Source organism: Eubalaena glacialis, chromosome 6 (assembly GCF_028564815.1).
Source record: "Eubalaena glacialis isolate mEubGla1 chromosome 6, mEubGla1.1.hap2.+ XY, whole genome shotgun sequence".
Classification (NCBI taxonomy): Eukaryota; Metazoa; Chordata; class Mammalia; order Artiodactyla; family Balaenidae; genus Eubalaena; species Eubalaena glacialis.
Window position 1 is genome coordinate 100054426 of NC_083721.1, and position 23597 is coordinate 100078022.

A 23597-nucleotide genomic window follows, 5' to 3' on the forward strand; every position below is an offset into this window, starting at 1 on the left:
AGTAAACATGAGTTCATATTCATACATCCAAACCAACATCAAATGGTTCATTTACATTCTCCCTTTGCTTATTTGTGGTTTCTTCCACCTGCAGTGAGAATCCTGGCTCTCAGTATCTATAATATATTTATTAATTTATCATCCTTAATATATGTGTAAAGCAGTTTCAGAATCGCTAACTAATATCACTGTGAGAAACAAATTTACCAATTAGAGTACACTGTGTATAGTGCTTTCTACAGTATCCAGTCAAAATCTTGTTTTCCAAAGTTGCTTAGGCCATGGCACTCATTACTTTCCCATCTCCTTTAGAGTCGTTCTACCATTCTTTGGAGTATGCCCATATCCTGAGTACTTTTTAAAATTTGAATAAACTTGTGTACCGTTCTATGGGCTTTTGCCAATGCCTAGAGCCATGTGTTCACCACAGTACTGAAGAATACAGTTCCATCACCCCATAATCCCTCATGCTTCCTCTTCTTTTAGTCAACCCTTTTTCCTCAACCCATGGCAACTATTGGTCTGTTTCCATCCTTATACATTTGCCTTTTTCTGAATGTCATGTAAATTAAATCATAAAATACGTAGCTTTTTGCATCCTTCATTTAGCAAAATGCATTTAAGATTCAACCATGTTCTTGAGTGAATCAAAGTCTGTTCCTTTTTATGGTAGAGTAGTATTTCATCATCATGGTATATATTTTATCCATTCATGTGTTAAACAACATCCTGCTGGTTTCTAGTTTTGGGCAATTATGACTAAATCTATTATAAACATTTGCATATAGGTTTTTGTTTGAATATAAGTTTTTAATTCCTTGGGTAAATACCTGAACCAGGATAGCTGAGTTATATGGTAAATATATGTTTATCTTGATGAGAAACTACCAAACTGTTTCCAAAGTGACTGCATAGTTTTGCATTTTTTTCTGCAATGTGTGAGAGTTCTAGTTGCTCCACATCCTTGCCAGTGCCTGGTATTCTCAGGTTATTTTTTCTTTTGATGGTTGTTTTAATAGGTGTGTAGTTTTATCCCATTGTGGTTTATGTGGCAGGGTTTTAAGTTCATACATAGACTATTCTGGTTATTCCTATGTAACTATTGTCCAAGTTGTCTATATCTCTTTTAAAGTATGATGTCCACAACAGTCTTTCAGGTGTGAAACTTAGTAGTGTATATCTGTCAATTGCCTCTTTCTAGCTTAGGAATTAGTACATAAAATTAATCCCAAGGTCACTTATCGTTTTTAGTGGCTGCCTTTCAAGGCCCTTCACACTGAGTTTCCTATACAGTAAAAGAAGAACACTTTTGTTAAATGACTGACTTCATTTCTGCCTATAATTGTCATATTTTATAAAAGGCTTAACAGGCTTATAAATATATGTTCTATTGCATTTTGTTTTTATATCACTTTTCTGATTTGGATAGTAATGATTCTTGTATTTTACCTGCCAATACATAAGTGTTGATAGACCTTAATAGCAATCTTAATATCTCCAGTGGTTCTTTTTGTTGTAGTTGAGATAACATTGGTTTATGACATTATATATATAAGTTTCATGTGTGCAGATTATATTTCACACTGCAACCTGCTCACGACCAAAAGTTTAGTTTCCATTCGTTACTGTACAGTTGACCACCTTTACTCATTTCACCCTGTTCTACTCCCCTTCCCCTCTGGTAACCACTAATCTATTCTCTGTATTAATGTGTTTGTTTTTGTTTTGTTTTGTTTGTTTATTTTTGATTTTTTTATATTTCACTTATGAGTGAAATCATTTGTCTTTCTCTGACATTTTTCACTTATACTATCAAGGTCTATCTATGTTGTCACAAATGTCAAGATTTTATGTTTGCTTATAGCTAAGTAGTATTCCATGGTGTGTGTGTGTGTGTGTTTGTGTGTGTGTGTGTGTGTGTGTGTGTGTGTATAACCACATCTTTATCCATTCATCTGTTGCTGGGCACTTAGGTTGTTTCCATATCCTGGCTACTGTAAGTAAAGTTGCAAAGGGGTACATATATCTTTTCAAATTTTTATTTTCATTTTCTTCAGATAAATACCCAGAAATGGAATAGCTAGATCATATGGTAGTTCTATTCTTAATTTTTTGAGGAATCTCCATACTGTTTTCCATAGCGGCTACACCAAATTACATTCCCACCAACAGTGTATAAAGTTCCCTTTTCTCCATATCTTCTCCAACATTTGCTATTTCTTATCTTTGTGATGATAGCCATTCTAGCAGGTGTGAGGTGATATCTCATTGTGGTTTTCATTTGCATTTCCCTGATGATTAGTGATGTTGAACATCTTTTCATGTGCCTGTTAGCCATCTGTGTCTTCTTTGGAAAAATGTCTATTCAGATCCTCTGCCGATTTTTAATTGGGTTCTTTGGGTTTTTTGTTGTTGATTTATATACCTTAGATATTAGTTCCTTATTAAATATATGATTTGCAAATATCTTCTCTCATTTGGTAGGCTGTCTTCTCATTTTGTTGATGGTCTCCTTTGCTGTGCAGACGCTTTTTAGTTTGATGTAGTCCCACTGGTTTATTTTCTCTTTTGTTTCTAGTGGATCTTTTAAATGCTAGGAAAGTTTCATGAAAGAGATCATACAATTTGGATTTAGAGTATTTTAAGGGTGGATATTAAAAATTAGCTGGTATTTCTACTCCAGTTCCCCTACTCTTTTTATTATATGTACTTCTCAGTTCTAGCTGATCATCAGAAGCATGGGGGGAGGTTTTTAGAACGCTGATTTCTCCTCCCAGCCCCAGACAGACCTAAAAATCAGTGTTTTTAAGGATGGGTATGAGACTCTGCATTCAAAAAGATCTTCTCTGGTGATTCTGATGCAAACAGCCTAACACTGATTCACAGTGTTAGAACCACTCATCACAAGAATGATTTGGTCAATTTGGTTTCCCCAAATGAATTGGTCAATGCTCAATATATATTTGTTTAAATTTTAAAAGAGGAAAATCTGATGAGGTAATCCTATTCTAAAGCATATGTCATCTTTTATTTATGTGGCATGATCTTTTAACAATGCAATTGTGCTAGGGTCCCAATCCAGAATGTAGAGTTAGTTTATTGACTAACTAGTTGTTTGTTCATGGGCAAATCACTTTAGTTCTCTTGGTCTACATTTTATCACCTGAAAAACATTGAGTTTGGAATAAATAATCTAAGGGACCCCTTCAGCTCCAGTGCTCTATTAACTGGACTCTCTAAGTCTTTGGTTCAGGGCTTTCCTCCTAAAATTAGGTAAGTTTTCACTTCATGAAGGAGTATCTGGATATTAGTACATTTATGTGTATCAGTGATTGAATTTTTAGTACAGTCTATCTATGTCAAACTGGAAAGAGGTTTCTGGTAGCCAGATGCCAGTTTGTCTTTGACCTTTACTCTTTAATATTTTCCATCATTTAATTAAATTATGGATGTAAGATGACATGCTCTTCAAAGCTGGATAATATATAAATATTTTGGAGTGTTCTGATATATACATTACATATACTGGGGAAATGCACATAGTCACAGTTTGCCAGGAGATCATTAAATTTTTAGTACCTTTGCAAATTGTGAGAGAGGCAATATAGAGTAATGATTAAGAACATGGGCTTAGGGAGGCAGACTCCTTGAGTTCAAATTGTCTTTGCTGCATTTACTACTTGAATGACTGAACAAGTTGGTTTACTTCTTTGTGCTTTAATTTTCTCATCAAACTTAGATAATATTAGTGCCTATTTAATATTCCTGTTAAGATTCAGTACCCCAAATTGTTTAGAACATAGCCTGGTACATTTTTTGTATTATTGTCACCAGCTAATATTATTAAGAAGGCCCTGACTTTTATATGGGGACTCCATGAGCATGCATAATCTAGAAGAGCTGTGCGGTTTAAGGGCAGTTAAAAAGTGACTCCCTTCCCCATTGTTTGGGACTATCCTTTGGAACCAAATGCACAAGACCTCTAAGAATTCCTGTGCTTCATTGCCTTGTATGTGAGACAGGCCACATCAGACCTCATTGTTAATTACATAATAGATGCTACAGCCGGAACACCTCACATTCTTATCGTGGAAGCCTATTTTATCACCCGACTGGCTTGGTGGAAGTTTAGAAAAATGTCTTCAGTTCTCTTAGAACTTATCAGCATAATGCCAAGTCTGTGAGATATAATACACATTTGTAAATTAGCTTTTCAAACAGTGTGATAAGTTTCATGGATTCCATGTGTTTTTTTGCAAAAATACTGAATTCTGTCATAACTTTGATTTTCATCCTAAAGGAAAAACAATAAGATATGAAATTAAAAACCTTGTGTGATGTTAATTTGATTTACAAAATTATTTTAGTGGATTCAGATTATGTTATACAGTTGTACTTTTCTTCTGTGAATTAGAGGTATGGCTATGGTTTTCATTATTAATTTTGTAGACTCACTTGTTTGTGAAATAAATCAAGATCTTGTCTGGAGAAATTTCAGATAATGTACTTTAGGCTTTTAATTGCTTCTTTCTTGTTTTGTAGAACTCCACAGGAGCAACTTCAAAACATGCTACTGGACACCTTTATACCTCAGTGTAAAACCAGTAGGGAGGCACAGTGTTCTCAGAATGAAAATGATGAAGATAGTGATGGTTAGTTCAGCCTTGATTAGATATTTTCAAATTTACTATTTCAAATTATATACACTGAGCATTAATCAGCATCTGCTTTTGGTTTTCTTTACTGTATCATTCTCAACTGCACTGTGTACACTTTATCTCCAGATCAAAATCATGCACACTGTCCTTGCCATTCTCTAGATTTACTTTGCCTTAGTTCAAGTAGTTTCATTTAAAAATCGAATGTTAAGTAAATGTGTATTTTACTTGAACTGGGAAAATTGACAGTATTTATACCTTTGTGTGGATGCACAGGAGAACATCCTTCTTCTATTGTTGCCTTTGTTATTTGAAGATGAATTATCAGGTAAGGTATATGCTTTGATGATATTATTTTTAATCTTATTTTCTAGTTGAAGATATCAAAATACAACCCCCAGCTCTTTTTCTGCCAGTAGAAGAATTAAACATAGAGAGACCTGAACCATCTCTAAAAATAGTCGAACTGGATGATGTAAGTGCATAATGACCACTCATATTACTTAACAAACAGGAAATTCATAACATACAGTTACAACTACATGTTATTTTCAACAAGATTTCTTGTTGAAATAAATTTACAAGTATATAACAAGTATTATAAATTTACAAGTATTTGAATTTAAATATGCTGACAGGAATACAACCGACTATTATTTTAATGTAGATAGTAAATTTGTGAGCTAAATTGATATTGTGTCATAGTATGGGAGATGAGAAGACGTTTCACTCTTTTAACTTGTAGAAATGTAGTTTAGTGTTTGTTTTATTTAGTTCTCTGTGTTATCAGCCTTTTTAACAAAGACTATTCTCATTGTATGGTATTTGTTTAATAAAATTTGTATAAATTTAGTTTGTTGAATGTCATTTAATATTTTCTATTTAAAGGAAAAATAGTATTAAGATTTAAGGGATTTAGTATAATAATAACTTGAATACAAACCTCTAGAAGACAGCAGGTAGAATAAGCTGGAGCTAGAGCCAGTCAGAGCTAGAGCTCCAGCCTGGAGGGTTAAGTTGTGATAAACTCAGTGCATTTCTGACTTTCTAGTCCTCTAGTAGCTGAGTATACCCCCTGTCCTCAATGTTGCTCTTACTATGGTTGTCACAGAGAAGGACTACAATGAGGAAGTACCTTTTTAAGTACTACTTTCTTCTTGAGGTTAATAGTTTCTGCTGTGTGTGTGTGTGTGTGTGTGTGTGTGTGTATGTCTGGCAACATTTTTATTTCTGCTCTGGATAAATTGAAGATTCTGAACAAATAAATACATACATGCATGTGTATTTGTGTGTGCTCCTCATTAAATTGTTGATGCATATGGTATGACATGCTGGCCAGAGAATGAAAAACATCTTAGTCACTGATCTACTTGGCACTTAGTAGTTACAAAATAAAACCTAAGTTGTTATATTTGGTTCTGGGTGTGAAAGTAGTGATAAATGTACTGACACAGCAAAAGCCCTCAGCAAATATCTGTTGAATTTGTTTAGTTCTCCTAGAACTAATGCTCTATGGCATATAGTCAGAGAGCTCATGACATTTCTCTGTGAGAAAAAAAATTCTCTAAATATTATGCACAAATTAGCTGGTTAATGTATTATAAATTTGTTGAACATACTAATATTATACAACATACGTTTAATAAGACTGATGAAGCAGCATTTGAAGAACCAGGAAATGTCGTGCCTTATAAAGTTGAGTTAGCAGATGCAGACAGTCAACAAAGGTAAGATCTTTCTAATTCACTTTTGATACTTATTAAAAACTCACAAAAAATTAACTATCTCTTGAGAAATTCGCAACATAAAAAAAATGTGACTTTAATGTTAGAATATATTTTACTTAAGCCATGTTTAAATTTGGGTACAATATTGCTAGTGTTTATCAGCATTCAGTAATTAGAAAATTATCTATAATGATATGTTTATACTCTTACCTAATATCTGGATTATTTAATAGATGCTTCTGAATTTAGGAATTGTTATTATTTGAAATGGCCTCCCAAGTCATATATTTCATATGAACTTCCTTACTTTCTCCAAAGATACTCTTTGGATTTTTCTTCAGTTTGTTATGAACCCTAAATAAAAACAGGTACACTAATAAGTTGAGAGACAAGAAAAGCCCCCAAACTATAGATTACTTCCTAGGTAGATTTTACTGTGTAATAAATTAAATAAATGAATTATAATGATTCAGCTTGTAAATTTTTTTTAGAATTTTGTCATTTCCAAATGAAAAATAATATCTAGCTGTATCTGTTAGTAATGCTAAAAATTATTCTAAGTCCTCTTTGCTGTTGAAACTTTAGCTAGGATTTCACATGTTTTGACTACAAAGCACTAAGTTGGGTAAACAGCAGAATGAAGTTCCTATTAAGTAGCCCCTACACCGATTCTTTGTTTATATGTTCAGATCACCTTAGGCCCCTGTCAGCATTTTGGAACAGCAGTGGGCCTAAGTGATGCCCTCAGACCCGAAAAGCCCCACGTTTGGACACATAGGCCCAGATATTTAGCAGCAAATGTGCTTTTGGCAGGGGACAACCTTCTGGTCAGTATATAAGAGGTTTATATGCACTACTATATCCCTAAGGAAATGGATTTCTACTCTCTAACTTGATTCTTTTATATATCTTATCACAAGTCTTTGCTTTGACCTCCATGTTAGACAAGGCAGAGAAAGTTACTGATTATGGTTTGGCAATAGTTTTGCATCTTGGGTTTGGAGGTGCCCATAGAGCTTCTTTTCTAAGAGTCATAAAGCATCATAAGTGACACAAGAGGACCTTTTTGGTTAAGCATAATCCATGAGTTTTTATGGTGGTACTATGTAGAGCTTACATAAATATCAAGTATTATTAAATATATTATTCCATTCATAGAAAATGTTATTCAATTGTAATTATGCTTGTATATGGTAATCTTCATTAAAATTGAGATATAAATACCACATAAGGCTTTTGAACTCATAAAGTTCATGATGAACAAATAAAAAGTTTATTTAAGCAATAAAACCTTGATTTCATGAGCTTGATGAGATTGAAAGATAACTCTCCATTTTTAGAAGAAAGACCATGAGAAACCAAACTTATTTCAGAATATTTTTAACAAGAAACTGTCAATTAAAAATTTGTAGTTAAATCAGGTTTGTCCCAGTTGCCTATTTCCTTTAAATTCATAATACTGTTTAGTTACTTGTGGTTTAGAATTTGTCCACAGAACGTTGAAGCAAATATTAAATTAATGTGAATAACCCTATTCGCTTAAAGTTTTACTGTATTTATTTTAATAAGCTGGGTCTTTTAACTTTTTTATATATAATTTCTTTCAACTCTTTTCTTTTGCTTGTCCCTAAACGTGAAAGTTGCACATTTCATGATTATCAGAATATTTTTCTATATGAAAATGACATCCATCAACATCATATTTTCGCCAAGGGAAAAACACACCTCTTACATCTTCATCTGAGCAACAACACTTCTTATTGTAAAGATAACTCAAAAGGTAACTTTTGTTGTTGTTGCTTAATATTATTAATGGTGAATGTTAGTAACTTAGTAAAACCAATAGGTATTGCAGTATATAAAAGCTTTGCCTATTTTGCTGTTCATTTTAAACCCAGAAGATTTAGTCCTCAGGAGAAAATTGGTTGAAAATACATAATTTTCTATCAAATACTCTTTTTGGTCACTGGACAATGGTATTTGTATTCAGAGGAAAAAGCAGCCGGTATAGGACTACTCTAAAAGTTATTATGGACTAAGCTAGCATTTAAAGGATTACATAGATGGGCTTTTAGTGACAAAAGTCTGATTGGCACTCTTTTGTCCTCCCTCCCTTGCACTAAATCTTTTCCTAAAATATTTAAGTTTGTGTAAAGTTTCACATTAGTGATAAAACCAAAACAAATCATCTGTTTATATATCTACATTGTTATTACTAGTAGTACCCTTGGGATCTATAGATTAGAATACTGTGTGCTAATGTCTGGTTTTAATTTCTAGATGCTGAGATCATCATTTAAAGACAGTCATAGCAAAGTATCCTGGCCTGGCCTGCGAGTCAGATTTTGTTTTCATTTCTGCCTTAAATTGCTGTGTGACCTTGAACATGTCACTTCCTTTCTTAGATCTCACTTTCCGAAACTAAAATATGGGAACTAGATTATTTCTAATCTGCTTTTATCTACTTAGGATTTTATTTTATCTACTTAGGATTTTCAGAAAAACCAATAAATATATCTTATGTGAAGAATTTCAGAGATGCCAGAGATCATTATTTAAAGTGACTAGTTGTAAAACTGATGATTACCTTTTCATTGGGTAAGAGATGGTAGAGAACAATGATTTGTAGTAATCATGCTGGTTTTAACATTTTCAGCTACGAAGCCTCTAAATCATATGACAATGAACTATACCCACATGGGAATTTAAGACTTTACAGGGCTCCAGGTCTAAGCCAGAAGGTATTTTTAACCTACCTGGAGCATGGAGTTCCAATTGCCTTTGGGAAAATGCTGAATACAAATGCCCATTAAGTGTTACTTTAAAGATACTTAATTTATTTGAATAGACTTTATTTTTTAGAGCAGTTTTAGGTTCATAGGAAAATTAAGCATGAAGTACAGAGTTCCCATATACCCTCAGACTCCACAAACCCATAGCTTCTTCCACTATCAGCATCCCAAACCAGAGTAGTACAAATTACTTAACAATAATTTGTTAAAATCAATGAACATAGACACATCATTTTTACCCAGAGTCCACAGTTTACATTAGGGTTCACTCTTGGTGTTGTACATTCTCTGGGTTTGGACAAATGTATAATGACTTGTATCCAACATTATAGAGTAATACAAAGTAGTTTCAGTGCCCGAAAGATCCTCTGTGCTCTGTCTTTTCACACAAACTTCCCTGCTAACCCTTGGCAACCACCGATCTTTTTACTGTCTCCAGTTTTGCCTTTTCCAGAATGTCATATAGCTGAAATCATACAATAGTCTTTTCAGATTGGCTTCTTTTACTTAATAATATGTATTTAAAGGTGCCCCCATGTGTTTTCATGGCTTGGATAGCTCACTTCTTTTTAGTGCTGAATAATATTCCATTGTCTGGATGTACCACAATTTATTTATACATTCACTTATTAAAAGACATCTTGGTTGCTTTCAAGTTTTGGCAATTATGAATAAAGCTGTTATAAAAATCCATGTTTGAGTTTTTGTTTGGACATAAGTTTTTAACTCATTTCGGTAAATACCAAGGAGCACAGTTGTTGGTAAGAGTATGTTTAATTTTGTAAGAAACCACCAAACTGTCTTTCAAATTGACTTTACCACTTTTCATTCCCACCAACAGCGAATGAGTCTTCCTGTTTTTCAAACCCTTGCCAATATTTGGCATTGTCAGTGTTTTGGATTTTTGCCATCCTAATAATTGTATAGTGGTATCTCGTTTTAATTTGAAATTCTCTAATGATGTATGATGTTGAGCATCTTTTCATATGCTTATCTGCCATATATCTCTTCTTTGATGAAGTGTCTGTTAAGGCCTTTTGCCCATTTTTTAATTGGGTTGTCTGTTTTCTTACTGTTGAAAATTTTAGAGTTCTTTTGTATATTTTGGATAATAGTATTTTATGTATGTGTTTTGCAAATATTTTCTCCAAATATGTGGCTTGTCTTCTCATTCTCTTAGCAGTGTCTTTCACAGAACAGAAGTTTTTAATTTTAATGAAGTCCAGCTTATCAATTATTTCTTTCATGGATCCTGCCTTTTGTGTTGTATTTTAAAATGTCATTCCCATAACCAAGATTATCTGGATTTTCTCCTATCTTCTAGGAGTTTTATAGTTTTGCATTTTACATTTAGGTTTATCATTCATTCTGAGTTAATTTTTGTGAAGAGTGTAAGGTCTGTGTCCAGATTTATTTGGGGACGTGTGGATGTCCACTTGTTCCAACACCATTTGTTGAAAAGACTATCTTTTCTCCACTGTATTGCTTTTACTCTTTTGTCAAGGATCAGCTGACTATATTTAAGTGAATCTATTTATGGATTCTCCATTCTGTTCCATTGATCTATTTTTATATTTTTGCTAATACCACTTTGTCTTGATTACTATAGCTGTGTGATAATTTTCAAAGTTGTATAGTGTCAATCCTCTGACTTTGTTCTTTTCCTTCAATATTGTGTTGCCTATTCTGGGTCTTTTGCCTCTCCATATAAATTTTAAAAATCACTTTGTCAATATGTACAAAATAACTTGCTGGGATTTTGATTGGGATTGCATTGAATCTTTAGATGCAATTGGGAAGAACTGACATCTTGACAAATTGAGTCTTCTTATCCATGAATGTGAACTAGCCCTTCACTTATTTAGTTTTTTGATTTCTTTCATCAGAGATTTCTAGTTTTCCTCATGTAGATCTTACATTTTTTTAGATTGATACCTAAGTATTTCAATTTTTGTGTGCTAATGTAAATTGTGTTATTAATTTTAAATTCCACTTGTTCACGTTGGTGTGTAGGAAAGCAATTGACTTTTGTATGTTGACCTTGTATCCTGCAACCGTTCAATAATCACTTAGTAATTCCAGAAGTTTTTGGTCAACTCTTTTGGATCTGTACATAGACAACCATCTAATCTGTGAACAAAATCAGATTTATTTCTTCCTTCCCAATCTGTATACGTTTTACTTCCTTTTCTTGTCTTATTGCATTAGCTAAGGCTTCCAGTACAATGTTGAAAAGAAGTGGTAAGAGTGGACATCTTTATCTCGTTCCTGATATTAGAGATAAAGCTTTTAGTTTCTTATCATTAATTATTATATTAACTATAGGTTTTTTTTTTAGGTAGTCTTTATTAAGTTGAGGAAATTCCCCTTTATTTGTAGTATGCTGAGAGTTTTTATCATGAATGAGTGTTGGATTTTGTTGAATGCTTTTTCTGCATCTATTGATATGATCCTGTGATTTTTCTTCTTTACCCTGTTGATGTGACAGGTTAGAATAATTGATTTTTGAATGTTGAACCAAGACATCTATTTTTTATGACTTAAAAGGGCTTCTAATGAGACTAAATTAAATCATATCTCTACTTTCTGCATTGCATTTTAAACATTATTAAGAGGCTCTGTTCTCACCTTTTTAGCAGCAATAAATCCTAATAATGGAATTTTACAATCTTGCAAAAATATTGTAGAGGTTCGTTGTAGACATTTATACATAGGAAATGGCAGCTCTTTCTGCAAAAATATTAGATTCAGATAATTTCTTTTCAAGTTTAGTAGGAAAGTACAGCATTACCATGAAAATTTCATTAAATTGAATAGCTTTTATAAAGTTTTTCTATAAAATATTTCTCTGACATACAACTTATTGCATTTCTCACAGTACTTGTGCAATTTAAGAGATGATATTGGAAGTGGAAGTTCTAAGTACTGTGTGTAATTGCTGAATTGTATAAACATTTGATTGCAACAAGTAAGTCCTTTGGGCTGTAAGGCAGAGTTTGTATCACTGGAGACTATTTTAGTCATAGCCTCTGCTATTTTCACAGTCTATTTATAGAGGTAAGACATGTATATTGGAAAGAGAAAAAGGGATAATCAGATGAAGCTGTATTCAGTCTGGATAAATATGTGTGTGTGTGTATGTGTGTGTGTGTGTGTGAGATAATGAAAGCAATATGGTACAAAGCTTTTTAAAGAATTTTTATTATTAAGAAAATCTAGAACAATGTTTCATAATCCTGGATGCACATTATAATCACCTGGAGAACTTGGTGGAGGGGGAAAAAAACAAAAAACACTGCTTAAGTCCCACTGTCAGTGTTTGATTTAATAGGTTTGGGGTCAGGCCCATATGCTGACAGTTTTAAAGAGTACCTTCAGATGATTCCATTGTGTAGCCAGGTTGAAAACCAGTGATCTAAACCAAGTGGTTTTTTAAAGCAGACATAATGAGGTGGGTGACTAATATAATCTTGCTCATTTTGTAGTTTTTCAGAGGCAGGTGTCCCAGCTTAAACATTTCTGTGCCCCTAAATGCTGCTGTTCTTTCATCTGGCAGATTTCCCTTTGCCCTCTCTTCATCACTAGTCATGCTAAGCAAAAGAGGTAAAATGTGGGAAATAAGGTTCCCTCTGTATTATTTCTCATAAATTGCTGATATAAAACTTGAGTGGGAGAGAGGGTAGGAAAGTGGGAATTGAACCACAGGCTGACATGAAAATTTGCATCAATTTCAAGATTGCATTACAAAACAATATCTTGTCTCCCTCCATTACTCTAAATAATTTAGGCTTGAATATATATATATATATATAATTATCATTTATGAACATAAGCCATGTAAAAGTATTTTAACACTGAGAACTCAGTAAAGAAACATTGGTTAAAAAAATAGTGTTTAATGATAAAGGTTTATAGCACAGAACTTTTGGTTAGTGAACAGTTTAATCAATTTATTTGTTTATATTTATTTATTTAACTTTTGTAAATATGTGTTTTCAACAGCAGGAACTTCAAGTGCAGATTTTGGTGACATTGTGAATCCTGATGCTTTCTCTCCTGCTGTTGAAAAATTAGAGGAAAACAGCTTTTTTGAGAGAAATTTCAAAGAGGACAGCATAGATATAGAAAGTAGTCAAAAGTATGACGATTCCTGCATATCACTTGACAGCAAGGATTCTTTGCCAAGTACAGATTTAGAAAAAGCCTCCACTAAGGGGAAATTATCTCAAGAGGACAAGGAATCCTTGGAATTTAGCAATCTGCATGAGAGGCCAAACTCTGAAGATTCTAAAACTACAGAGTCACCACTGGTAAATATCTATTTTGTTTATTGTATTAAAAATTTTATAATAAACATAAAAAATTCATATTGACACAATATATTCTTAAATGTTACTTCCTATTGAATTTAAAATGTGCGACCTTATAGTTGAAGAGTAACTCACATGGGAACGAATATAAATGACTTGCAGAACAAATTCTAATATGGTAAATGCCATTGTAACAAATGATTTTCTATGACAAATAATTTAAGACCCACCTCATGCACCATAGTAAGAGTGCTGTTACTTTTCTAAATGAAAGTCATTATTATGAATAATTTACTGTAATAAATCCTTTCTAGCTTTCTACTCTATAGTCACTGGTTAAAATGAAAAAAAAAATGCAGTTTTGTAGATAAAACCAGTTTTTGTGGCTTAATTTAAATATAAGGTTGAAAAGGTAATTCTTCAGGAATATGGCTAATAAAGAAATAGGGGTGTAGTTTTTGTTTCTTCTTAGAGAAAAAAAGATAAAGCAGTTCATTATTGCATTATTGCCAAATTTAAAACCTATATTTGAGTCTCTGTTCTATGTACTAAAAATCTTAAGTAATTATGATTATTAATAATAAATTATTTAGAAATTGGACAAGTCAAATGTTAAATTATTTGGAAATTGAGGAAGTCAAACACTTTACCAAGACTTTACAGTCATTTGTAATGAATCTCCGTGGTGCCTAAACTGAAGGTGGGACCAAAAAAGTTGAAGAATGAATATTGAGTTGCTGCTACTTCTGCTTAGGGGTTTGGATTTCTACGCCCACTTAGTGACAGGTCTTTTTCCTTTTCAAAGTGAGAAATTAGAATTGAGACCTCTGCAAAAACCTTAGATCCCTAAAAGTCTGCTCAGTCTCTGAAGGAATACACAAGGAGACATACTCACAGGTACAACAAGATGAAAAGAAACTGATTTCTGCAGGGGATCTGGCCCAAGTCAATAAATATCTTATCTGAAAAATGGAAATCTTGGGCTTTAATCTAGCTTCGGTTTAGAGTTTGAATGTACATTTCTTACTTGGAATCTGCAAGCCAATAAATTAACACTAATGTTGATCCATGTCTATTGATGCCCTGATGCATCTGGCAAAAGTAAACCCCAATCCCTTCTAGGAAGACATTCCCACAATTTAGCCAATAACAGATTCCCCAAATCAACGCCCACGGCAGCTGAGCTTCTCCCTTTCCCCCAATGAAGAAAACAATTAATCATGGAATGAATTTCTGCAAACAGAACAAACAATGACTCTGATTTTCCAGTTTCCACAGGGCATCATGCGGAGGGCTAGGTGACACCTGCATATGCTGTGTGCTGTGTTATAAGAGAGGAATTCTGAGCATATAGAACCCAATTCTTTTATACTGGGTGTCAGCCTGCCTGACCTCTGCCCTGGGGGGGACATTATTTTCTGTAACCTAATAAAAGACATTTGGCAAAACTCACCGATACATAATCTGTGGTAATTCACATAATGGAAAGCAATGTAACAATTAAAATGAATGAAACATAACTACTTTTATTAACGTGGATACATCTCAAAAATGTGATGTTAAAATTTAAATATGAAAGGATACATAGAGTATATGTAAGTCTGATAGCATTTTTGGAAACATTTAAGATAATTGGAACTTTTTATGGATACACTCAGATGAAATAATACTCAAAAACTTACATTGTAATAGTGTATGTCAACTTCAATACAATAATACAATAAATTCTACTTATAAAGTCTAATATATATATTTTTGGTATAGATATTTGAAGCAAGTCTTTTAACTTACTGATATTGTGTGAGAAAGTTATGTGTTGTACATATCTATATATTTAAAGTATTTCATCATTAAAATTGAAATGTTAAAAAACTACTAATAATTTTGATCTCTTATACTACTATTGTAAAAAAAATAAGTGGTAAATGATTATATCATAGCACCACAGTGCTTTACACTTAGTGGTAGAATCTACTTTCTTTTCATCCCTAATGACTCTACGTGAACTGCTTTTACTCTTCCCCTGCCCTAGTAGAAACCATCCCCTGAGCAGAAACTATTTAGAAATCAGTTATGCTCCAGTAGAAAATTCAGGAGTGGACAGTAGGGGCAATTTTAAGCAGTGGCATTACTTGACTTAAAAATGGAGTATAAGACAGTACATTTTGCACTTCAGTTTCCAGAAATTGAGTTCTTCATAAAGGTGTGGAATTGAGTACTAAGTTGTAGAGCAGCAGCAGTGAGGTAGGGGCATGTGCCAGGAAGAACACGGACTAGTCAGGGGCTCTTTGTTTTGAATCTGAAACTTCCAGTAGTTAACTTGGTGACATTGGGCAAACAAGCAAATTCACTCTCATTGTTCTCTGTTAGCCTAGGCTTTAAAAGAAACTTCCATATTTTCAATTGTCTGATCCAAATATGAGCTCCACTAGAGCTGAAGGGGTCCTGTGAATTTTTGATCAGTGTCTGGGAGAGCCAGTGAAGACGTCATGAGTAGGGTGGACTTGGACTTGTCTTTGAAGGAAGTGCTTTATTGGTCACTAGCTTAGTTTTGTAATATCATTTATATGATTTCTACATTTGAATAGAGTTATCGTAATTTTCTTTGTGTGATTACCACCTTGAAACAGACTGCATCTGGGCATTAGTTAGATACATTAGGGAACTGTTAAATACTGATAGCCACTCTGATTGTATTTTAAGTCCATCCAGAGCTCTCACTGGTACATCTCTAATCTGTTTCCTACTAGACCCATGTACTTTTTTAATCCCATATTTATATTCTTCCCTAGGATGAAAGCATATCAAAATATGAATTCATAGGGTGGTGGAGTAAGCCTAGGCTTCAGATCAGCCAGATCTATATATTCAAAATCTAGGTCTGCTAGTTTCTACCTGTATAAACTTCACAAATTACTTAGCTCACCCTTGCCTCAGTTTCCTACTTGTATATTTTATTCATGGTGAATGTTTTGTTAACTTGGATTTTCTCTGTGACCATGATCAGATCAGATTTGTTTCCATCAGTATTTTACTTTCGTCTCTGAATTTATTTTATGTATAGACAAAGACACTGCTAGTACAAAAGCACAGCATGTGAGAGAAACTCTTTTTTCCAGAGTAATTTATGTGCAAAGACACTGAGGGAAGAAAATAAAGGAAAGGAAAGAGAAAGGAAAACTTTACTTTTTTTTTCATGAACTTCTGTCCTCCTTAGATTTGATGGCAACTTTCAGATTATTACTGTAATTGTGGTTTATGCATTTTTCTGAATTTACTCTATATAAATGTTGTGTTATTACTTATGTCTCCACAACTAGAACCTAAACTTGATGTGGGCAGAATCCATGCCACGGACATAGTAGGTGCTCAGTGAATGAACATGCTGGTTTGTGTGGATGAGATAAAATAAACTTAACTTTGTTGAATATTTTGTTTCCTAGTTATTACAAGAAATAGCCCTCAGAAGTAAGCCCATAACTGAACAATATCAAGGACTTGAAAGATTCTTTGTTTTCGATAAAAATGAAAGACTCAACTTACTTCCCTCTCATAGCTTAGAATGCAGCTACTCCAGTACTAGGATTACAGTTGCAGGTAAATTCAGATATAAAATCAGACGGCCTGTGGACCAAGCTAACAGTTTTCTGACACCTTTTTTTAAAACAGTTTGTCAACATCTTAGGAAATACTGGGCAATTCTGTTCAACAAATAAATCATTTTCTTCTTTTCTGGCTGGAATTATTAACCCTGTGTGAGTTGCCATATATTTATATTTAAGGCTACTGTCAGAAAACATGGCTATAATGAGACTGAGAGAGATTATTTTTGTATTTTAGAAGTGTGGCCCTTAATAAATTAATAGTAATTCTTCAAATCACTTGATTGACTATCAATCAATCAATGTTAAGTATTGTACGATAATTCTTAAATGGCATCTTAAAATCTTAGGATCTGTGAGATTTCTGAGACATATCCATAATTTCCTTTTAAAGCCATGTCTTGGTGTCGCCTGTATTCTTAAATTTCCTATGTATTCAAATATATTTTTTCACATACAAATGATTATATTTTATGTTATATTGCTGTATACTTTTTAAAATATTTGTTTCTGTTCAAACTTGTATGTGTGTGTGTGTGCAATATCTTTGCAATTTAGAATTTATTCCTTTTGTTGTATAATTATGAGATTTTCTTTCATAATATACACCTCACTGTTTAAATGTTTTTTATTTAGCTAAATATTATCCAGTGAGGCAATACATATAATAAAGCAACAATATAGATGTCTCCTCTTTTTCAACTTTATATAATTTTACCATTTTTCCATTTTTAGGAGACAGAGAATGGATCCCAGACCATAGCGTAAGTGCCTATGCTGATAATGCAGTTGCCTTGGGTGTTCTGAAGAGAGCCCAGAACCCATCATCAAGGAGAACACAGCAAAAGACTGGTAACATTGGCTGTAAGGCTGCAGTGCCATATTGGTGGCTCACTTCATTTATTAGTTTGTCTCTTAGCAGTTTACTAGGCACCTGAAAATTAGTTTTTGCAGTTACTTAATTTAAACTTACTCATTTAAACTGTTCTGGACTTTTCTTCCAAAACCAAAAAACCATGAGTAGTCTTTATTCTTCTCAAAAACATAAATTTTACAGTCTTAGCTCCTTTCTGTAACAATGTAGTAGAGAATAATATTTTTAAAATGTAGCTCAGGATATGGCATATATTTTGAACAACGCTTATAAAATACATGCTAGGTTTCATTACACTTTCAGGAAAGAGTATATCTATACTAGATTTTGCATACTCCTCTACTTGATTCGTATTATGATCACACAAAGCCACAAGATTGCTACTTGCTGCTGTGGTTAAGACACCTCTGCTTTAAACCTGATGCTTAATATGTTGGCCCTGGAATCTTGATTTCAGTTCATTAACTCTATTTTCTAGCCAAAATAATTTCAAGATTTTCTATAGGATAACTCTTTCGACATATTGAATGCTCACTGCAGTATTTTCCTAGTGAGGGTATGCAGAAAATTTTGGCATGATTAAAATCAATAGTATTATTAGATCATTATTGTTATCCTAAAATACCTTCTGAAGTAGGTTTGCTTTGTGCTGAATTTCATATGAAGTTGTAATAGATGACTGAGGAATTAAGGCAATTCAATACACGTGTTGAGTATGACGGCACCGTGCCGGGCCCTGGGAGAAAATGGTTGCATAAATCACGTTCCCTGATCTTCGGGAGCCCATGGTTTAGGAGAAGCACTTGACAAAGAGGACTGTTTGCCTTCGTCTGAAGGCCATCTTCAAGCTAGAAATTTAATTACATATGATTTGTCCAAATATGTGAGGTTTATATGTCTCTCTTGCCCTAAATCCTGTGATTAAAACTACTTGGCTAGCTTAGATTCTTTCCATATGCATTTATGTTGAGAACCTGTCAGATTTTAAAAGGTCTTTTTTTAGTGGAAAATCCATTCATTTATGATAAATGTTTTTTGGCTCTATAATTAGATACCTATTCTCACAACAAAGTCTAGGGCAGCTTTAAATATTCTGGCTGCTTCCTTCTGAGGCAGTCAAAGATAATTTTTAAAGTCACTATATATTGATTAAAAACAAGTTCACATGCATGCTATGAGAATTTGTCACTAAGACAAATCTTTATATGTAAGTAGCCAAATGCCTTTAAGTATCAACTTAGAGTGATCAGTTGAAATCAATAATTTACTATAGAAAACATTTGAAGGAGCACCTACTTGAGGCCTGGTGCTGGTGATATAAAATAAGCCTTCTTCCCAGAAGCCCGAGAGCTTAGAGTCCAGTTCAAAGGCTCTCGAATGTCAGCATGAGCATAATCACCTGGGAAACCTGTTGCAATGAGGATTTTTCAATGTCACTCTTAGAGATTCTGATTCATTAAGGCTGAGATGAGGTCCAGGAATTTGCATTTATTTTATCAACAATTCCATGTCATGCTGATGTAGATAGTCCAAAAATCATACTTTGAGAAAACTGCTGTATAGACATGCAAATACATAAATTGTACCATATGTATTAATAATAAAAGGTTTATGAAAGAACCATGAGTAACATGCTTCTGGAGACTGACAGGTATCTAATAATAGTACATATGATCAGTTATAATACAGGTAGATGCATGTGCAGTCTTTTAGGAATGGAGATAGTAAAATAATTGCTTTGCCATTGAAACATGTTGATATTTTAAGATGTTAGAGAGTAGGTGACATTTCAGCCAAATCTTAAAGCATTATTAAGACTTCCCAGTTAGAGGTGGAAAGAGATGGCTTTCTGGACAGAGATAGTGGCCTGAAATAAAAATGAAATTTTCCTGACTATGCCACAAGTTACAGAAATCTTATGTTCTGAACTGATGCCAGTATATAAAGGAACGCCTCTTTCTGTAAGATTTTTAAGTTTGTGAATGTAAAAACATGATAGCTATGAAATACATGTGTGTTGAGCAGGAAGTCCATTGCTTCTCCCTACCCGCTGCCCAAACTTACTGCTCCCCGACTCCTACTTCCTATCTCGGTAATCGGAGGAAATTATAGATTAACACTGATCACAGTTATACTGTAAATATAACAGGAGAAATTGTCCTTGGTATTAGCTCAAGAATATAGGCTATGATTACTAATAAGACCAGTGAAATATTGGGAAAATAATGTAAAATGGTGCTTTGGGTTACATTAATGGGCATAAGAATGCCGATATATAAAAAATATTAATCACTCACTGAAGAGTCTTTAATACAATAGTAATTATTACTATTCTAAATAAAACATTAGAATTGGATGAAACATAAGCAGAGCAACATGCTTTTTGCATACTGTTTCAATAACAAGTAACATTCTGACCAAAGGACTCAATATTTTTTCCCTGGATAAAGGTCGCACAACGTTATTGTCTTTTGATATTCTTGCTCCACTGTGTGAATTACTGAGAATTTATACATTAAAAAAAATGTATTTTCTAAGAGTCCCTGAAACATATATGGGAATATTATTTACATTGCCAATGATAGCATAAGTTACTTCCAAAAGGAATTTCTTATGTTTTATAATCTGCAAATTGGACTTTTAAAAAAAATATGGGATGATCCCTTTAGTCGTGGCATTTTTCATTAGTGCCCGTCTTAACTGGTTCTCTAATCTTAACCTTAGCGATAACATTAATAAGCTTACACAGGAAACACTAGAGGAAATGACATACCTAAATGAACAAAATAAATAAAATCAAGGACCAATCTGAAGCCTCACTGTCTTTCTATGTTTTAGGTACTTTAAATTACACTTTGAGTGTATGTCCAGTAAGAAAGATGGTCTGTCTCTTTGCTGTGTGCTAAGCATAAGTCTGATCCAACCCCAGTGTACTTTTTCTTTCTCAACTGGGATCAATTAACCTCTAATACTGTAGCAGCCAGATGATGTTATAAGAGTTCAGCAAGCGTTTGTGCTCTCCTGAATTTTCTGAAGGGCATCTACATTATGTTAAATTTTTCTCACCTCATGTTTGCCTGTGTTGGCAGAAGTCCAGTTCTTCCTAATAACTTCTTTTGTTTGTTTATTTTTATTTATTTATTTATTTTTTCTTATTAGTCATCCATTTTATACACATCAGTGTATACATGTCAATCCCAATCTCCCAATTCATCCCACCACCACCACCCCCCGCCGCTTTCCCCCCTTGGTGTCCTTTTTTGTTTATTTTAATGAGTTTTAAATTCCTTTTAATTTTGACTGAGACATAGTACAATACAAATAGAAGGGTGTGGTTTTCTCCATAGATCTAGAAGTTTCTATTTATATAGCTGAATCACTGTTATACTCTCTGACCTTTACTTCCACCATTACTGTTCCTACTACTACCTCACTCTTGGGAATGGCAAGTTTGCTTTTCTTGATGGCTATAAATAAAATATTGATTCCTTACATATTACAGGTAAAATCATTTCCAAATTCTAGTCATTAAAATAAATCTTAGGGATATTTACATTTATTTTTTAAAAAACATACGCACGTTTTTGTCAGTTATTTTTCTTCAGAATTGTCTCTGAGCACAAATAGACACAAAAAGGTCAGAATCTTAATTTATTCACAATTTCACTCCCACAAAAATTGTTTTCAAAATTGATTTCTGAAATGTTCATTAAAATTGGTGCCCTTTGGGACTTACCTTAGTCAGTTTTAATTGCTTAAATAATTACATACTGCATTAAGATTCTTCTTAGGGTACTAGCTACCTTCAAAGTAGATCTTTTAAGTTAAAAATAGAAGACAAACTCAATAATCATTAACCATTTAATACATGACAATTGCCTGTAGCCACCCTTCTAAATCGTACATTTTCCTTTGAGTCAATAGAGTGGGCATAATGTTACATGGCATATGTTAAGTCAAATCATGACTTTTATGATATTGACAATAGCACTTCTTTAAAGAATCCAATATTTTACACAAAGGCAATTTATATTAAGGGAATGCAAGATTATCTTATAAATTATTTATATTTAATATATATTTATCTAAATCAGAACAATGATTCAGGATATTAAAAATATACCTGCACTATGCATTTCCAAATTTATGCCTTGAATATTCATTCCCTTGGCCTTTTTTAAAGAACTTTGTGAGCAGTACCAAATGGTATATATAGTTATGTTCTGTTAGTATGTTTTGAACGGATTATGTTTTCCTACTATGAAAGAAACACTCATATTGAAGAAACCAACTAAGTCAACCTTTGAAATAGATCAAGATAAAGTGGTCACTACCCTACTGGAACAAAGTGATAACCTGACTCAGATCTGTGCAACTTTTCCACTGAAGCGCCCTATAAAGTGGCTGAGGGTGAACTCATATTTAGCAAAATTAGAGATGTGCTCTCAATTTCTTTAAAGCCTGTGTTTTTCTAAAAGATTTTGCATACTGGTCTATTTTGTCTCCATATCTGTTTAATGGAAGAATGTTACACACCATCAAATAAAATTGGTTCACTAGGAAGTGGTACCATGTTTATCCTATCCTCTTACAAGGCACAGTGTGGCATTGTCCTAGAATTTAAGATACATGGCACAGTGGCTGGCTATGGGGTAGATGATAAGATTGGGGGTGTTGAATTGTTGTGGAATTGCCTGGGTTTACAGATGTTTTGTTTTAGTTAATATTAAAATTAGCTTGCCTTTCTCTGAATGTAGAAAAAATTAGGGAAGAATAACCCAGAAGTGTTCTTTATGACATAGGGAAAGTAATTTGGGATTCACAAATTGAGGTAAACCAAAATGGATGACAATCTAAAGTTCATTTTCTCATAAACTCTGTTGCATGAATTTAACTGTTCTAAGTTCAGGGGACTGGTATTTTGTATCTTTAAGCACTCATTCAGAATTTTAAAAACAGTTGATTTAAATTTTTTTTATTTTTTATTTTAGGCTGGACATCACAGAGACCTTCAACAGCAAATTTACCACTTTGCAACTCTGTGAAAAGAAGTTCCAGCCGCCTTTCCTCTTCTCATCCCCGATCAAGAAATACAGCTGCTCGATCACTCTCTAGCGCTGCTTCTGAAATTTCAGAAATTGAATATATTGATGATACTGACCATGACGAGCCTTTCTTAGACGACACTGCTGATCAACAAACCTTAGACAGTTTGGAAAAAGAATTAAATGCACTGAGAAATCCTGCAGGTAATGCTATTTTTTCACCGTAGACAACACTAACTCTGCCTTCCACCTGATTCTTCATATCATGCTCCAAGAAAACAAGCCTTTCCCTTCTCTTTTAACCATCAACCTTTGTGTCTGTTTTCTTGACTATCCCCCGATGTCACCCTGAAAATGTTATAAAACGTGTGGGTGCCCAGCCATATCAGAGATAGTCCCCTTAGCTCACATAATACACAGTTAAATTGTGGCTTAAGGACCTTCATCCTTCATGCGGACAGAAGAAAATTTTTTTTTCTCCTTCCTACAAACTCAGTGAGTGGCTAATCTCTGTTGCTTTATAAAAGCCATTGCCCAACACACTTTGAGAAGTGAGCTGTTCGATCTTTTGAAGCAGTGTTTCTCAAGT

At 33.5% G+C, this 23597-nt stretch overlaps 1 protein-coding gene across 1 annotated transcript in view; it reads left to right on the forward strand.

The window, feature by feature from the left end:
* The window catches only part of ZBBX (zinc finger B-box domain containing), a 115574-nt gene that overhangs the window by 81706 nt on the left and 10271 nt on the right, over window positions 1-23597 (forward strand). The window contains exons 11-18 of the mRNA XM_061193464.1: window positions 4543-4652; window positions 5033-5133; window positions 6306-6385; window positions 8026-8165; window positions 13180-13487; window positions 16931-17084; window positions 17825-17941; window positions 22955-23212. Of these exons, the coding sequence (XP_061049447.1) occupies window positions 4543-4652; window positions 5033-5133; window positions 6306-6385; window positions 8026-8165; window positions 13180-13487; window positions 16931-17084; window positions 17825-17941; window positions 22955-23212 (1268 nt within the window). The remainder of the gene's footprint in view (window positions 1-4542; window positions 4653-5032; window positions 5134-6305; window positions 6386-8025; window positions 8166-13179; window positions 13488-16930; window positions 17085-17824; window positions 17942-22954; window positions 23213-23597) is intronic.